The following is an 18134-nucleotide window of genomic DNA, read 5'->3' on the forward strand; positions in this document are numbered from 1 at the left end:
AAAATATATGTACATTTTATATGTGAAATATATTACTTGGTCTTAATAGAAAATAGAAATATTTTTAACCATTATCCATTATTGTGGAGCACTTATAATCTTATGCTAAACTGGTTTATTTTATATTCAACGATTTTTTCTATCATTTGCATTAAGTATTATTCTGACTTTAAATTATATACAGCAGCTAATTACAGACAAATGTCTACAAAATAATGTTTTAGGCATTTAAAAATGTTAATGTTACAGACCTTGCATTTTCAAAAGTTTTGTGTATATAAATGTTTATATTTTAATTTATACACAATGATTTATATGAACAAGTATAAATAATTTTGGAATTAAATGAGATTTAACCTATCATTATGAGCCTATGGTTTCTTTGCGAGACAACAGTCAAATTCAGCATTGCCAGACTGAAAAAATTTGCTCACTGTGTGCTCAATTTAGAAGAGGGGACAGGGAGCTCTTTGGGACTACTTTTTATTTAATTTAATTTTATCTAAATTCAATTAATTTGCATACACTGTATTATTAGTTTCAGAGGTAGAGTTCAGGGATTCATCAGTTGCACACAATAGCCAGTGCTCATCACACCATGTGCCCTCCCCAAAGCCCATTACCCAGTTACCCCATCCCCCCACCCAACTCCCCTCCAGCAAACCTCAGGTTGTTTCCTATAGTTAAGAGTCTCTAATGCTTTGTTTTCCTCTCTGCTTTCATCTTATTTTTTTTCTCTCCCTTCCCCTATGATCCTCTGTTTTGTTTCTTAAACTTCACATATGAGTGAAATTATATAATTGTCTTTCTCTGATTGACTTCTTTTGCTTAGCATAGTACCCTCGAGTTCCAGCCATGTCATTGCAAATGGGAAAATTTCAATTTCTGATGGCTGAATACTATTCCATTGTATATATATCACATCTTTATCCATTCATCTGTCGATGGACATCTGGGCTTTTTCTACAGTTTGGCTACTGTGGATATTGCTGCTATAAACATTGGGATGCAAGTGTCCCTTCAGATCACTATGTTTGTATCCATTGTGTAAATTTCCTAGTACTGCAACTACTGGGTCATTGTGTAGTAATATTTTCAATGTCTTGAGGAAACTCCATACTGTTTTCCACAGTGGCTGCACCAGCTTGCATTCCCACCAAGTGTAGGAGGGTTCCCATTTCTCTGCATCCTCACCAACGTTTGTTGTTTCCTGACTTGTTAATTTTAGTCATTCTGACTGGTGTGAGGTGGTATTTCATTGTGGTTTTGATTTGTATTTCCCTGGTACCAAGTGATACTGGTGATATTGAACATTTTTTTTCATGTGTCTGCTGGCCATTTGTATGTCTTCTTTGGAGAAATATCTGTTTATATCTTCTGCCTATTTCTTGACTGGATTATTTGTTTTTTGGATGTTGTGCTTGATAAATTCTTTATAGATCTTGGATACTAGCCCTTTATCTAATAAGACATTTGCAAATATCTTCTACCATTCTTTAGGTTGTTTTTTGCTTTGTCAACTGTATCCTTTGCTGTGCAGAAGCTTTTTATCTTGATGAAGTCCAAATAGTTCATTTGCTTTTAATTCCTTTGCCTTTGGAGATGCACATAGCAAGACTTTGCTATGGCCGAGGTTAAAGAGGTTGCTGTGTGTGTTCTCTAGGATTTTGGTGGATTCCTGTCTCACATTTAGGTCTTTCATCCATTTTGAGTTTATTTTTGTGTATGGTGTAAAGAAATGGTCCAATTTCATTTTTTTGCACTTTGCTGTCCAATTTTCCCAACACCGTTTGTTGATGAGTCTCTCTTTTTCCCATTGGGTATTCTTTCCTGCTTTCTCCAAGATTAGTTGACCGAGGAGTTGAAGGTCAATCTCTGGATTCTCTATTCTACTCCATTGACCATATGTCTCCTTCTGTGCCAGTACGATACTGGCCTGATGATTACAGCTTTTTAATATAGCTTGAAGTCTGGCATTGTGATGCCACCAGCTTTGGTTTTCTTTTTCAACATTCATCTGGCTATTTGGGGTCTTTTCTGGTTCCATGGAAATATTAGGTTTATTCCAGCTCTGTGAAAAATGTTGATGCGATTTTGATGGTGATTGTACTGAATGTGTGGATTGTTTTGTGTAGCATAGACACTGTAACAGTATTTGTTCTTCCAATCCATGGGCATGAAATGCTTTTCCATTTTATTGTATCATCCTAAATGTCTTTCATAAGTATTTGATAGTTTTCAGAGTACAGACACTTTACCTCTTTGGTTAGGTTTATTCCTAGGTATCCTATGGTTATTGGTCCAATTGTAAAGTGGATTGATTCTTTAATTTCTCTTTCTTCTGTCTCATTGTTTAGTGTATAGAAATGCAACTGATTTCTGTGCATTGATTTTATATCCTGTTTCATTGCTGAATTCCTATATGAGATCTAGCAATTTTGGAGTGGAGCCTTTTGGGTTTTCCACATAAAGTATCATGTCATCTGCAAAGAGTGAGAGTTTGAGTTCTTCATTGCCAGTCTGAATGAATACTTTTTATTTGTTTTTGTTGTCTGATGGTTGAGTCTTGGACTTCTAGTAATATGTTGAACAACAGTGGTGAGATTGAACATACTTGTCATGTTCTTGACTTTAGGGGAAAAGCTCTCAGTTTTTCCCCATCAAGACTGATATTTGCTATGGGCTTTTTGTATATGGCTTTTATGATATTGAGGTATGTTTCCTCTATCCCTACACTGCGAAGAGTTTTAATCAGGAAAGGATGCTGCATTTTGTCAAATGTTTCTTCTGCACCAAATGAAAGGATCATATGATTCTTTTTTTAAATTTAATACAGTGTATTACATTGATTGATTCACAAATGTCAAACCACCCTTGCAGTCCAGGAATAAATCCCACTTGGTTGTAGTGAATAATCCTCTTAATATACTGTTGGATCCTTTGGCTATTATCTTGGTGAGAATTTTGAATCCATGTTCATCAAGGATATTGGTCTGTAATTCTCCTTTTTGTGGGGGTCTTTGTCTGGTGTTGGGATCAAGGTAATCCTGGCCTCATAAAATGGGCTTAGAAGTTTTCCTTCCATTTCTATTTTTTGAAACAGTTTCAGAAGTATAGATACTAATTCTTCCTTAAATGTTTGGTAGAATTCTGCTGTGAGGCCATGAAAGCCTGGATTCTTGTTTGTTGGGAGGTTTTTTATTACTACTTCAATTTCCTTGCTGGTTCTAGGTCTGTTCAGGTTTTCTATTTCTTCCCGTTTCAGTTTGGTATTTTATATGTTTCTAGGAATGCATCCATTTCTTTCAGATTGCCAAACTTCTTGGCATATAGTTGCTCATAATAATGTTCTTAAAAGTGTCTCCATTTCTTCAGTGTTGGTTGTGATTTCTCCTCTTTCATTCATGATTTTATTTGGGTCCTTCCTCTTTTCTTTTTGATAAGTCTGATTAAGAGTTTATTGATGTTATTAATTCTTTCAAAGACCCAGCTTCTTGTTTCATTGATCTGTTCTACTGTTCTTTTGGTTTCTATTTCATTGTTTTTTGTGCTAGTCTTTATTTCTCTTCTCCTGCTGGATTTAGGCTTTATTTGCTATACTTTCTCTAGCTCCTTTAGGTGTAAGGTTAGCTTGTATATTTGAGACTTTTCTTGTTTCATGATAATGGCTTATATTGCTATATACTTCCCTTTTAGGACCCCCTTTGCTTCATCCCAAAGGTTCTGAACTGTTCTGTTTTCATTTTCATTTGCTTCTGTGACTTTTTTTTTAATGTTTTAGTTTCCTGGTTGATCTATTCATTCTTTAGTAGGATGTTCTTTATCTTCCATGAATTTGTGTTCCCCCCAAATTTTCTTTTGTTATTGAGTTCAAGTTTTAAAGAATTGTGGTCTGAAAATATGTACAGTGCAATCCCAATCTTTTGGTACTGGTTGAGACCTGATTTGTGATCCAGTATGTGATCTATTCTGGAGAATGTTTCATGTTCACTCGCGAAGAAAGTGTATTCTGTTGCTTAGGATGAAATGTTCTGAATATTATCTGTGAAGTCCATCTGGTCCAGTGTGTCATGGAAAGTCCTTGATTTCTTATTGATCTTCTGCTTATATGATCTATTCAATGCTTTCAGTGGGGTGTTAAAGTCCCCTACTATTATATCATTATCAATGCATTTCTTTAATTTTTGTTATTAACTGGTTTATTTAACTGGCTGCTCCCATGTTGGGGACATAAACATTTACAATTGTTAGTTCCTCTTGCTGGGTCGACCCTTTAATTATGATATAGTGCCCCTCTTCATCTCTTATTAGTCTTTGGCTTAAAATCTAAATTATCTGATATAAGGATTGCTACCTCAGCTTTCTTTTGATGTCCTTTTGCATGATAAATGGTTTTCCATCCCCTCACTTTCAATCTGGAATTGTCCTTGGATCTAAAATGAATCTCTGGTAGACAGCATATTGGTGGGTCTTGTTGTTTTATCCAATCTGATACCTGTGTCTTTTGATTAGAGATTTAGCCCATTTACATTCAGAGTAACTACTGAAAGATATGAATTTTGTGTCATTGCATTACCTGTAATGTCTGTTTCTGTAGATTGCCTCTATTCTTTTGTGGTCTTCATTACTTTTTGTCTCGCTTTACTCAAATGATCCACTTTAATATTTTTTGCAAGGATGGTTTAGTGATCACAATTCTTTTAGTTTCTTTTTGTCCTGCATAACTCTTTATCTCTCCTTCCATTAAAGTATTCTGGCCTGCATATTTTTTTTCTCATTTAGTACCTTGAAAGGGTCATTTCAGTCCTTTCTGGCCTTCTGGGTGTCTGTCTGTGGACAGGTCTGTTGCCAGCCTTATGTTTCTACCCTTGTAGGTTAAGGGCCTCTGTTCCTTAGCTGCTTTCAGGATTTTCTCTTTGTCTCTGCAATTTGCAACCTTCAGTATTATGTTGGGGTCTTGACCTAATTTCATGGTTTTTTAAAGGGAGTTCTCTGTGCCTCCTGAACTTGAATGCTTATTTCTTTCCACAGATTAGGGACACTCTCAGCTATAATTTGTTCAAATATACCTTCTGCCCTTCTCTGTTTTCTTCATCTTTTGGAACTCCTATTATTCGAATATTGTTGCACTTTATGGTATCACTGATTTCTCAAAGTCTCCCCTCATGATCCAGTAGTTGTTTTTCACTCCTTTTCTCAGCTTTCTTACTTTCCATCATTTTGTCTTCTATATTGGTGATGCTACTGCCTCATTTATCCTCGCTGTTATAACCTCCATTTTTTACTGCATCTCAGTAATTGCGTTTTTAATTTCAACCTGATTAGATTTTAGTTCTTTTATTTTTACATTAAGGCATTCTCTAGTGTATTGTATGCTTTTTTCACACCTACCTAGTATCTTTATAATCGTTTTTAATTCTAGTCCTGATATCTTGTCTATACCCATATTGTTCAATCTATGGCAGAGAGTACTACCTCTGTTTCTTTCTTTTGTTGTGGATTTCTCCTTCTAGTCATTTTGTCCAAAAAGAAAGGAGGAAAGAAAGATAAAGAAAAAAAATAATAAAAAAGAAAAATAACAAAAACAGCAATCATAATATCAACAGCAACAATGATAAATTCAGGAAGTGATTCTGGTGTATGTTGTGTACATTCTATTGTTGTGTTTTGGCTGCTCTTTCCCATTGGTCCTTACTCTACAGAGTTCCTCCTTGCTTGTATTGGGAGTGTTTGGTCCTTTTAGTAAATATGCTTTGATTTGTTTGTGAAGTTGAGCCAGAAACTGATGTTTTGCAGCTTTCTTTGATCAGTAGACTTGGTATATGCAGGGGTTTGTGTTGATCTTCTGAGGGAGAGGTTTGCTACACTGGCTTAAAAGCTGACTTGCTCTTGTAATGATGTTCCTGCCAGGGCAGGGGGTGGGGTTTAGTGTAGGAGATTACAGGTTCCACTCGAGGTGCTGTGTTTCTCTCTGTAGTCTGACCATGCTGGTAGGTGGGAGAAGAGGGGGCGGTAGAAGAAGTAGAATATGGTGTCACCTTGCTCTCTTGTCCCTGGTGATCAGAATTCCCATCATCTGCTGCTCAGGAGGCCCTCTTTAAAAAGCTGGGAATCTCCTTTGACCCAGGCCCTCATCATTTCCCTGCCCTAACCTCTCTGTGCCCAGGTCATCCATATGTCCAGAGCCACAGATCTCCTGTATTCTATCTCTGACCAGTGGCTAGGATTCAAAATTCCAAGTTTTAAAGGGCCTGGTAGTGCGTGCTCCCACTCTGGTCCCCTGGCAGGGAGGCTGGGGGCATGCCCAGCACCACCCCTTCCTGAAAAGTCATTGCTCAGTGCACAAACAGAGACTATAGCTTATTGTAATGCTTAGTGAAAAGCTGGAGCTAGGTTATCAGCCATCTACCCTCAACTCAGTTCCCTACTCCCATTTGTCCCAGAAAACCTGCTGAAGAGGTTTGAATCTATTGTGGCAGATGCCAAAAAGCACTGGCTAGGTTATCTGCAATCTGCTAGTCTCTGTGCTCAACTCAGCTCAGCCCTAGAAATTTGGCTACTTGGGATACACATAGAGGTTTAAGCCTATTGTGGCTCACAGAAAAAATCAGCATCCAGGTTCTTTGCAATCTGCTCCAGTCTCTGTGCCCTGCTCAGTCAATCTCAGGAAAGTGGCCAATCGGCACATGCACAGAGGTGTAAGCCTATTGTGGCTCGCACTGAAAAGTTAAGAGGTTTTCTGACCCCTGCAAGCCCCTTTGACCCTGCTGCTGGGCTCCACTCAATGGCTCCCTGGCTGTCCTTTTGTCTTTGGAGAGGATGAATATGCTCTTCCAAATGCCCTCCAGGATTAGGAGCAATCTCTCCCTGACCCAGGGAATCTCCTCGCATGGCTTATTGTACGGTCACAACCCACTGCACTGTTTCAAACTTTTTTCCTCTTCCTGACTTTACTCGGGGAATCAGGCTTCCTCCCCTTCCCTGCCAAGTGGCTCCCCTATCCCCCAGTTAAGGGTTCTATACCTTGTCTCTGCCAAATTCTCTCATTCCAACCATGCAGATTTCTTCTGTTCTTCTCCAATCATCTTTCAAGTTGTTCAAAATAGTTGAGGGTTGATCTAGTTGTATTTGAAGGATGAAGCAAGTTCAGAGTTCCCCTACTACTCTGCCATCTTGGAACTCCCCTGGGGCTGCTTTTATAAGGACTCTAATCTCATATATGAGAGCCCCACCCTCATGATCTACTCATTTTCTAAAAGCCCCACCTCCACATACAATCATGTTGGGGATTAGGTTTTAATATATGAATTTTGAGGGGACACAAACATTAATTCTATAGTAATGGTCTTCAAACATTTTCATTATCTCCATTTGGAAAAAAAAAAAAAGACTGACAACCAAGCCTAATTTGTGAAAGTATACTCGTTCTGTCATGAAAATTCTTAGTATCTAATTGCATGTGATTTTGGTATGTATAAATTTCTTAAATAATTACCTCTAAATTGTATCTTTCACATTGTAAGTAGTTATTTGGATTGATCTATTGTTATATAGCAAACTATCCCTAATCTTTGGAGCATAAAGCAAAAACCAATTATACTTAACATTTTCTAGGTCAGGAATTTGGATCATTTACAGAAGAGATTATCTCTGCTCCACAATGACTGGTGCCTCTGGGGTGGTTCAAATGTCTGCAGATTGCTAGGATGGCTCATATAAGGCCATAAACTGTAATGTCCAGAATGAATTCTTCACATTGCATCTCTGGCACCTGATCTAGAGTGGTTGAAACACTTAGGCCTTCCTGGGTATTGTATTTTCTTTCTATGCAGTCTTTCCACATGGCCAGCTAGAGCTTCTTTATAGTATGGAAGTCTCCCAGTAGTCATACTTCTTTCAATGCAGTTGCTTTTCTCCAGAGTGAGTATTCCAATGGAACGAGGCAAAAACGTCAAGGGTTGGTTACCCAGGGCCTAACCATATTCAGTGTGGTAGAGAACTACACAAGAGTCTTAATACTAAGAGATGAGGTCCATTAAGATGGCTATTTTAGGAGATTAGCTACTACATAAGGGAATGTTGCAAACAAAAATACCACTACATCTGGTTGGGTGGAGTTAACACCCTCACTGGATGTCATGAATCTTTTGTTTTGGAAGCAAATGCTTCATCTTCATATTCTGGCATGTATATATTTTTTGTATTCTACTGTAATTACTATAAAATACTGATAGTTTGTTTTTATAGTTACCATCAACTGTTATCCATACCATGTAACTAATTTTATTTTGTAGAAGGTAGAATCTATTTAAGTTAATTCTAATACAGGGGCGCCTGGGTGACACAATCAGTTAAGCATCCAACTCTTGGTTTTGGCTCAGGTAATGATCTCAGGGTCATGTAATTGAACCCATGTTGAGCTCCATGATCAGTATGGAGTCTGCTTGAGATTCTCTCTCCTTCTGTCCCTCCAACTCATGCTCTCTCTCTCTCTCTAAAATAAAATAAAATAAAATCTTCAAAGAAATTAATAACTTAATTCCAATACAGAATTTTGCCTTTAAAATTGTTGAAAAAGATGATTTGCACTTTTAATTTTCTAAACCTACTTGATTGAATACACCTGTGCTATTATTTACTGTTTCAGCCCACCAGAATCTTATAGATATAGCAATAAAATTTTCTTATATTTATCCTTACTTATTTTCAAAAAATGGATTATTGTCAAATTATATTTAAATAAATCTATGTTTGAATACTGATCATAATTTCCAATGTGCTCAAATGTCTAGAAAGATTAACAGCTTACTTTAGAACAAGTTGACTTTTGTGCATCTAGATGTACCTTAAGAAAATAAGAAAAGTGACTCTACTGCCAGGTGAAGCAGATTTGAACACAAGGCTGACTCTTCACAAAAGCCTGACAGTTTTTACAACTCAAGATCATTTTAATGTTACTTCACTAGATATCAGAAATAATACTGGATGGATTAGGCAGTTATTCAGATCATAACTGAAACCTTATAATTTTCTTTCTTCCTTTCAGTCCCAGCGGCGTGTCACATTTCATTTACCAGAAAGCTCTCAGGAAAGCAGCAGTGATGGTGGACTGGGAGACCATGATGTGGAGATTCCCAGCACATCCCATGCCCTGCCCCTTGGCTATCCTCAAGAGCAGTACTTTGATCATACTGCACCCAGTAACCGCACTGAAGGGGATGGCAACTCTGATCCTGAATCCTGTAAGTGATACCTGTCTAGTCCTGCAGGATAAATGCACTTGTTGTATTTGTTAGTCAAATAATTGTAGCTATATGACACTGGTCATTTAATGTTAATATGATTAGTAACAGATTTTTAAAGTAAAAATACAGAATTAGGTGGAAAGTATAGATACAGCAGTTTATAATATATGAACTCTGTGATCATATCTAATTTGAAAGTTATTATGAGATTGAAAATAGTCATTTTCTTTAGGCATAGATAAGATTTTTTATTTTTATATACATATAGGTATGTATATATATGTACATAACTAGCCACTTTATTTTGTTATTTATTTAATTTCAGTACATATAAATTATTTTTGTAATTTATATGGATTATTTTCTAGATTCTATTTTTAATTTTTAGTAGAGATAATAACCATAGGCTTTTTTAAATTAAACTCATTTTTTCACCATTGAGGATGATAATACCTGTGGGTTTTTCATATACGGCCTTTATTATGTTATATAACAAAGAAACTTATTAAAAGTGCAAGAAGCACACTATTTCACTTTAAATGAATTTCTCTTACTTTAATATGGTATACTAATGATATTTTTAACATAGCACATGTGTGTGCTTTGATTTAAAACAAACAAAAAATATCAGATCAAAATTTGCCATAAGAAGTAATCTTTTCTAACAGAGATGATAACGTACTTTGATTGTTCAAGAAGAAACTCTATAACTCTGAAACAGTGGATAATTATGGATTTTATGATATGGAGTAGGTGGTAATAAACTAAGCACTTTTAGGCCATAACACCACAAACAAGAATGTAAGCTGTTAGAGGAAATAAATGCTGTCCTTGAGTAATCAAATAATTTTACACAGTTCCCATTTCGTATTTTGAAATTCATTTCATCCTGAATCTGCTTTCTTTTCTGTTACTGAATTGTCCAAAATAGTACAGTCTTTAAAATTCTTTGTAAGTTCACAAAAATGTAGAAATACAACATCTATGAATAAGATTTTGCCCCAAATTTACTAGAGATATTTATTAATGCTCCTTTACTTTTTTATTTTAAGTTTATTTTATTTATTTATTTATCTATTTATCTATTTATTTTTCAGTTAGCCAACATATAGTACATCATAATTTTTGATGTTGTGTTTAATGATTAATTAGTTGTATATAACACCCAGTGCTCATCACAACACATGCCCTCCTTTATACCCATTACCTGGCTATCCCATCCACCCAGCCCCCTCTCTTCTGAAACCCTCAGTTTGTTTCCTGGAGTCCAGAGTCTCTCATGCTTTGTCTCCCTCTCTGATTTCTTCCCCTTCAGTTTTCCCTCCCCTCCCCTATGGTCTTCTGTGTTATTCTTTATGCTCCACTTATAAGTGAAACTGTATGATAATTGTCTTTCTCTGCTTGACTTATTTCACTTAGCATAATCCTCTCCAGCTCTATCCATGTCGATGCAAATGGGTATTCATCCTTTCTGATGGTTGAGTAATATTCCATTGCATATATGTACCACATCTTTTTTATCCATTCATCTGTTGAAGTACATCTCAGCTTCTTCTACAGTTTGGCTATTATGGACATTGTTGCTATGAACATTGGGGTGCATGTCCCCCTCTTACACTGTTGGTGGGAGTGCATGCTGGTAAAGCCACTTTGGAAAACAGTATGGAGGTTCCTGAAGACATTAAAAATAGAGCTACCCTATGACCCAGCAATTGCACTACTAGGTATTTACCCTAAAGATACAGATGTAGTGAAAAGAAGGGGCATGCTAATATTATTTTAAAATACAGTTCCCAGGTTGATAAAAATCTGCTGATTAGATAATAAAATTATGGTACTTATACTCTTGAGTCTTTTGCAAGGAATATTAAATGTCCTTCTTAAGTTAAAGAAGAAACAATAAACTTAATCCAATTATTTCTCTTTCAGAAGGCAAGTTTAATAAAACATCTTGTCTTATTCCATTTGAAATCTTTTTGAAGTTTTCAATTGCACAGTTGCAATCTCCTAACTTTAGCCTTTGGTATGAGAGCCAAAGCCTGTCTCCTAGAGCTTTCCCTAATCATAACCCCAACAAATTATGTGTATCATTTTCAATGGACTCTGCTCTTTAAAGCTAGCTAGTTTGATAAAAATATAAACAGAAATCTAAATCATAAACATCATTATTGTTTGCTGCTGGGTTTCTGAGGATACTATAACAGGTAAATCTTTGACTTCTCAAAGGATTTTATGGAGACACAGAAGAGTGTAGCCTTGGTATAGAACAGAATGAGACTTGTACTGCTTGGAATTTCATATATCATGATATAGTATTAACTGAGAGGTCTGGAGACCATGTAATCCCCTTGGGACTATTCTAAATACAGTAATCTATATATGGCCCTATGTTCATATCCACTTATTTACAAGTACCATAAGGTAAGACATAATTTGTGGAGAGTTAAAAAATTCTTTTTAACTTTCCTTTGTAAAACATTGCTCTGATATTATAATTCAGACTAAGTTCTGAGACACATGGAAATATTATCAAAGGTCTACCATATTAAACTTCAGAGATGTCTGAATAGTCCATACATATGAAGTCAGAATGTCTGTGTTTTTCCCCCTTAAATAGAGAATGCATTGCTATCTCACACTATTTGTAAGTTGGAGAGAAAAGAGTAACTACTAAATTTCCAGTGATCTGACATATTATAATTTGACATGTCATAGTTAACATCTATGTTTCTTTGGAATAGAAATGGTAAATTGAATATTTCTAAAGAGATTCAAATCAATCTTCAGTTTACCAGCCATAAATCAATTAATTTTGAGAGAATATCCTAAACGAAGGGGGAAACAAACTTAGTTTAATCACTGTTATAATCATCTTCAACTGCAATAGTTATGTCATTTGCATTTTTTAAAACTTCTTCATTGGATATAGTCATTTCACACATGAAGTCCATCTATCTGAAAATGTTACAGTTGTTTTAGTGTCTAAAATTTGAGCTTAGGGGTTGCCTGGCTGGCTTAGTCAGTAGAATATGCAACTCTTGATCTCGAGGTTATGAGTTCAAGACCCACACTGGATGTAGAGATTACTTAAGAAAATAAATAAATAAACTCTTCTAAAATTTGAGCTTAAAGTAACAAAATATGTCTAAAATTTCATCAACCTTTAAAGTGTTTGTTAAAGTTTTTCTTTTACTTTACTCATTTCTGTCATACAAAAAAAATAGAGTTCTAAGAACATTTAGGGCTAAAAAACTTGAACAGTTAAAATAGAAATATGCTGCTGCATGCCATACATAGCCACTGGGTGCATTGCTGCTATGCACTTTACTCAAACATCGTGAAGCACCCATCTGATGCACTGTGTCCAACCATGTGCCCACAGTCACCATTGTGTGCCTGGCCTTGTCCAGCTATTGCCAACTGCTGTACCCAGCCTTGTTACTCTGACTTCCCTGGTACACAGCGCCCAGCTGCTTCAATGCATCAGGGGATCTGATATAGGCCTGCTGGCCTAGTACAGATTTTGCTAACACTGCCGCACTGCTGCCAAATTCCTCAGTGAACACAATCCCTCAGAGCTGGCCTGACTTGTTCCCACTAACAGGACAGAGAGCAAGCATAGCCCACAACAGGCAGATAGTACAGATGAATACACCAAAGGAATACACCAATGTTTTTGACTTATACAAAACAGTAGGGTGTAAGGAAAACATTTAGGATACTCTCCTAAAAGGCTATGTTCTGGTGGACAAGGGACACTGCACTGCAGGGCAATACAGGACCTCTTATTCATAACATCTTTACTTTTAAGAGCAGAAGACATAGCTGAGTTTCCTAACATATAGAAACAGACAGACAGGCAAACAAAATAAGGACACAGAGAAATACATATATCCCAAATGAAAGGACAGGATGGCATGACCAGAGAGCAAAGTGAAACAGATATTAATAACATTCCTGATAGAGAATTTAAAGCAATAATCATAAGGGTACTTTCTGGATGAGGAAAGAATGGAAAACATGAGCGAGAATTTTAACACAGAGATAAGCAACAACATATCAGAGATCAGGGGCTCAATAAACTAAGTCAGAAACATGCCTGATGGACTGAACAGCAGGCTAAAAGAAGTAGAAGAACAAATTAGTGACCTAGAAGACAGAGTGATGGGAAGTAATCAAGCTGGACAAAAGAGAGAAGAAAACTATGCAAAAAGGGAATAGACTTAGGGAACTCAGTGACTCCATCAAATGTAATAACAATCATATTAAAGGAGTCCCAGAAGAAATGACAGAAAAGGAGGCAGAGAATGTATTTGAAGAGATAATACCTGATAAATTCCCTAATCTGGGGAAAGAAATATATGTATATATATATATATATATATCCAGGAGGAGCAGAGAACCTCCATCAAAATCAACAGAAGCAGGCAAGAGCCAAACATATTAATTAGTAATTAAATTAGAAAAATACAGTGATAAAGAGACAATTTTTAAAGCAGAAAGACAAAAGAAGACAATAATATAAAAGGGAAGACCCATACAGCTAGCAGGGGATTTTTCAGCAGAAACTTTCTAACCCAGAGGAAAGTGACACAATATAGTCAAAGCACTGAATGATAAAAATCTGCAGCCAAGAATGCTTTATTCAGCAAGGCTATCATTCAGAATAGAAGGAAAGATAAAGAGCTTCCCAGACAAACAAAAGCTAAAGGAGTTTTTTAACAACTGAACCAGCCCCACAAGAAATATTAAAGGGGACTCTGTGAAAGCAGAGACCAAAAGTGACTATATGATGGTGGGAAACACAAAAGCAGTAAAAACGAATATTTATGTAAAAAAAATCATTCAAGTTGTGGTGTCTGGGTGGTTCAGTGGTTTAAGTGTCCGACTCTTCAGCTCAGGTCATAATCTTAGGGTTGGGAGATTGAGCCCCACATTGGGTTCCACACTGAGTGTGGAGCCTGCTTAAGATTTTCTCTCTCTCTCGTCCTCTGCCCCTCCCCCTTTCTTAAAAAAAATCAGTCAAAGAATTTACAAGATAAAAGCATGTAAAAAAAAGTCACCAAACATCTAAAATGTTAGGAAGATAAGAGTAAGAATGGATACACATTTAAAAGCCCATTAATTTAATATAAACTACTACATGCAGAAGAGGTTATATACCAACCCAATGACAACTATATATTAAAACCACTAATAAATATACAAATAAGAAAGAGAAATAAATCCAAATATCTCCCTAAAGAAAATCAGCAAGGGAAGCCTGGGTGGCTCTGTTGGTCAAGCATCCAACTCTTGGTTTCAGCTAAGGACATGATCTCATGTGTTGTGGGATTAAGCCCTGTGCTGCACTCCACACTTAGCAGGGAGTCTGATTGAGGGTTCTTTCCCTTTGCCCCTCCCCAACTTGTGTGTGATCTCACTCTCTTTCACTCTCTCTCTCAAATAAATAAATAAATATTGAAACAAATCAGCAAAACTTGAAAGAAAGAAAAGAAGGGATCAGAGCAAAATGTCAGAAACAACCACAAAACAAATATTAAAATGACAATAAGTACATATTTACCAATAATTACTTTGCATGTAAATAGATTAAATGCTCCAATCAAAAGACATAGAGTGACAGAGTAGATTAAAAAAAATCTATATACTGTCTACAAGAGATTCATTTTAGACTTTAAGATGCGTGATTATTGAAAGTGAGAGAATGGAGAAACATCTGTCATATGAATGGATGTCAACAGAATCCTGTAGTAACAATAGATTCATCAGACAAAACTGACTTTAAAACAATGACTGTAACAAGAGACAAAGAAGGACACTACGTAATCATTAAGGGACATTTCAACAAGAAGATAAAAATTATAAATATTAATGCACCCTAAATGAAAGCACCTAAATACTTGAAGCACCTAATATATAATCATAAAGGAGGTAAGTGATAGTAATACAATAACAGTAGGGGACTATGACACCCCACTTACATCAATGAACACATCATCCAAACAGATGATTAGAAAATAATGGCTTTCCAATCTGCAAAACAATATGGAGTTTTCTCAAAAAGTTAAAAATAGAACTACCTTATGACCCAGGAATTTTACTACCAGATATTTACACATGTACCCCAATGTTCATAGCGGCATTATCAACAATAGCCAAATTATGGATAGAGCCAAAATGCCCATTGACTGATGAATGGATAAAGAATATGTGGTATATGTATACAATGGAATATTACTCAGCCATCAAAAAGAATGAACTCTTGCCACCAGCAATGATGTAGATGAAGCTAGAGTGTATTATGCTAAGTGAAATAAGTCACAGAAAGACAAATCATATGATTTCAGGCATATGTGGAATTTGAGAAACAGCACAGATGAACTTAGGAGAAGGGAAAAAAAAAAAGAGGAAAGCAAACCATATCAGACCCTAAAATATAGAGAACAAATTGAGGGTTGATAGAGGGGAGGTGGGCTGGAGACTGGCTAAATGTATGATGGGTATTAAGGAGGGCATATGTGTTGAGTACTGGGTATTAGATGTAACTGATGAGTCATTAAATTTTACGCCTGAAAACAATATTACACTATATATTAACTAACTAGAATATAAATAAAAATTTTCAAAAAGAAAATAATGACTTTGAATGATATATTGGACAAGATGTATCTAATCAATATACTCAGAACATTGCACCCTCAAACAGCAGAATACACATTCTTTTCAAGTGCACATGGAATATTCTGCAGAAGAGATCACATATTAGGCCACAAAATATTCCTCAATAAATTCAAGAAGATTAAAGTTACACCATGCAACTTTTCTGACCACAATGATATGGAACTAGAAGTCCACCACAAGAAAAAGAACTGGAAAGACCAAAAACACATGGAGGTTAAATAACAAGCGAAGAAACAATAGCTTAGGTCAACCTGGAAATAAAAAGGAGTAATAAAAATTTTATGGAAACAAATAAAAATGAAAACACAATTGACCAAAAATTTGGGATACAGTAAAAGCGGTTCTTTTTTTTTTTAATGATTTTTTATTATTTTATGCTAGTCACCATACAATACATCCCTGGATTCCGATGTAAAGTTCGATGCTTCATTAGTTGCGTATAACACCCTGTGCACCATGCAATACGTGCCCTCCTTACTACCCATCACCAGTCTATCCCAATCCCCCAACCCCTCCCCTCATAGGCCCTCAGTTTGTTTCTCATAGTCCATAGTCTCTCATGCTTCATTCCCCCTTCTGATTACCCCCCTTTCTTTATCCCTTTCTTCCCCTACCGATCCTAGTTCTTATGTTCCATAGATGAGAGAAATCATATGATAATTGTCTTTCTCTGCTTGACTTATTTCACTTAGCATTATCTCCTCAAATGCCGTCCATGTTGCAGCAAATGTTGAGAATTCATTCTTTCTAATAGCTGAGTAATATTCCATTGTATATATGGATCACATCTTCTTAATCCAGTCATCTGTTGAAGGGCATCTCAGCTCCTTCCACGATTTAGCTATTGTGGACAATGCTGTTATGAACATTGGGGTGCATATGGCCCTTCTCTTCACTATGTCTGTATCTTTGGGGTAAACACCCAGTAGTACAATGGCTGGATCATAGGGTAGCTCAATTTTTAACTTTTTAAGGGACCTCCACACTGTTTTCCAGAGTGACTGTACCAACTTGCATTCCCACCAACAATGTAGGAGGGATCCCCTTAATCAACATCCTCTCCAAAAATTGTTGTTTCTTGCCTTGTCCATTTTTGCCATCCTAACTGGCGTAAGGTGGTATCTCAGTGTGGTTTTGATTTGACATTCCCTGATGGCTGATGATTTTGAACATTTTTTCATGTGTCTGTTAGCCATTTGTATGTCTTCATTGGAAAAGTGTCTGTTCATACCTTCTGCCCATTTTTTGATTTGTTTATTTGTTTCTTGTGTATTTTTGAGATGTTTTTTGTAGATCTTGGATACCGTTCCTTTATTTGTAGTGTCCTTTGCAAATATATTCTCCCATTCCGTGGACTCCTCTTAGTTTTTTTGACTGTTTCCTTGGCTGTGCAGAAGCTTTTTATCCAGATGAAGTCCCTCAAGTTCTTTTTATCTTTTGTTTCTCTTGCCTTTGGAGATGTGTCATGAAAAAGGTTGCTTTGGCCGATGTCATACAGGTTGCTGCCTATGTTCTCCTCTAGAATTTTTATGGATTCCTGTCTCACATCGAGGTCTTTCATCCATTTGGAGTTTATTTTTGTGTATGGTGTGAGAGAGTGGTCAAGTTTCATTCTTTTGCATGTAGCTGTCCAATTTTCCCAGCACCATTTATTGAAGTGACTGTCTTTTTTCCACCAGAAGTTTTTCCTGCTTTATCAATGTTTAGTTGCCCAAAGAGCCGAGGGTCCTTTTCTGGGTTCTCTATTCTGTTCCATTGGTCTATGTGTCTGTTTTTGTGCCAGTACCATGCTGTCTTCGTATCACAGTTTTGTAGTACAGCTCGAAATCCGGCGTTGTGATGCCCCGAGTTTCGTTTTTCCTTTTCAACAGTTCCTTGGCGATTTGGGGTCTTTTCTCTTTCCATACAAATTTAAGGACTATTTGTTCCAGTTCTTTGAAAAATGTCCTTGGTATTTTGATCAGGATAGCATTGAAAGTGTAGATTGCTCTGGGTGGCATGGACATTTTAACTATGTTAATTCTACCAATCCATGAGCATGGAATATTTTTCCATCTTTTTATGCCTTCCTCAATGTCTTTCAAGAGTGATTTATAGTTTCTAGAATATCAGTCCTTTACGTCTCTGGTTAAGTTAATTCCAAGTTAACGTATGGTTTTTGGTGCTATTGTAAATGGGATGGATTCCCTAATTTCTCTTCCTTCA

The 18134-nt window shown here is 36.3% G+C and overlaps 1 protein-coding gene across 1 annotated transcript in view; it reads left to right on the forward strand.

Annotated features, from left to right (window-relative positions):
* Window positions 1–18134, forward strand: part of PCDH11X (protocadherin 11 X-linked) — a 527317-nt gene that overhangs the window by 263498 nt on the left and 245685 nt on the right. Inside the window, 1 exon segment of the mRNA XM_034649548.1 lies at window positions 9047–9242. Within this exon segment, the coding sequence (XP_034505439.1) occupies window positions 9047–9242 (196 nt within the window).

This window comes from Ailuropoda melanoleuca, chromosome X (assembly GCF_002007445.2).
Source record: "Ailuropoda melanoleuca isolate Jingjing chromosome X, ASM200744v2, whole genome shotgun sequence".
NCBI classification, from domain to species: Eukaryota; Metazoa; Chordata; class Mammalia; order Carnivora; family Ursidae; genus Ailuropoda; species Ailuropoda melanoleuca.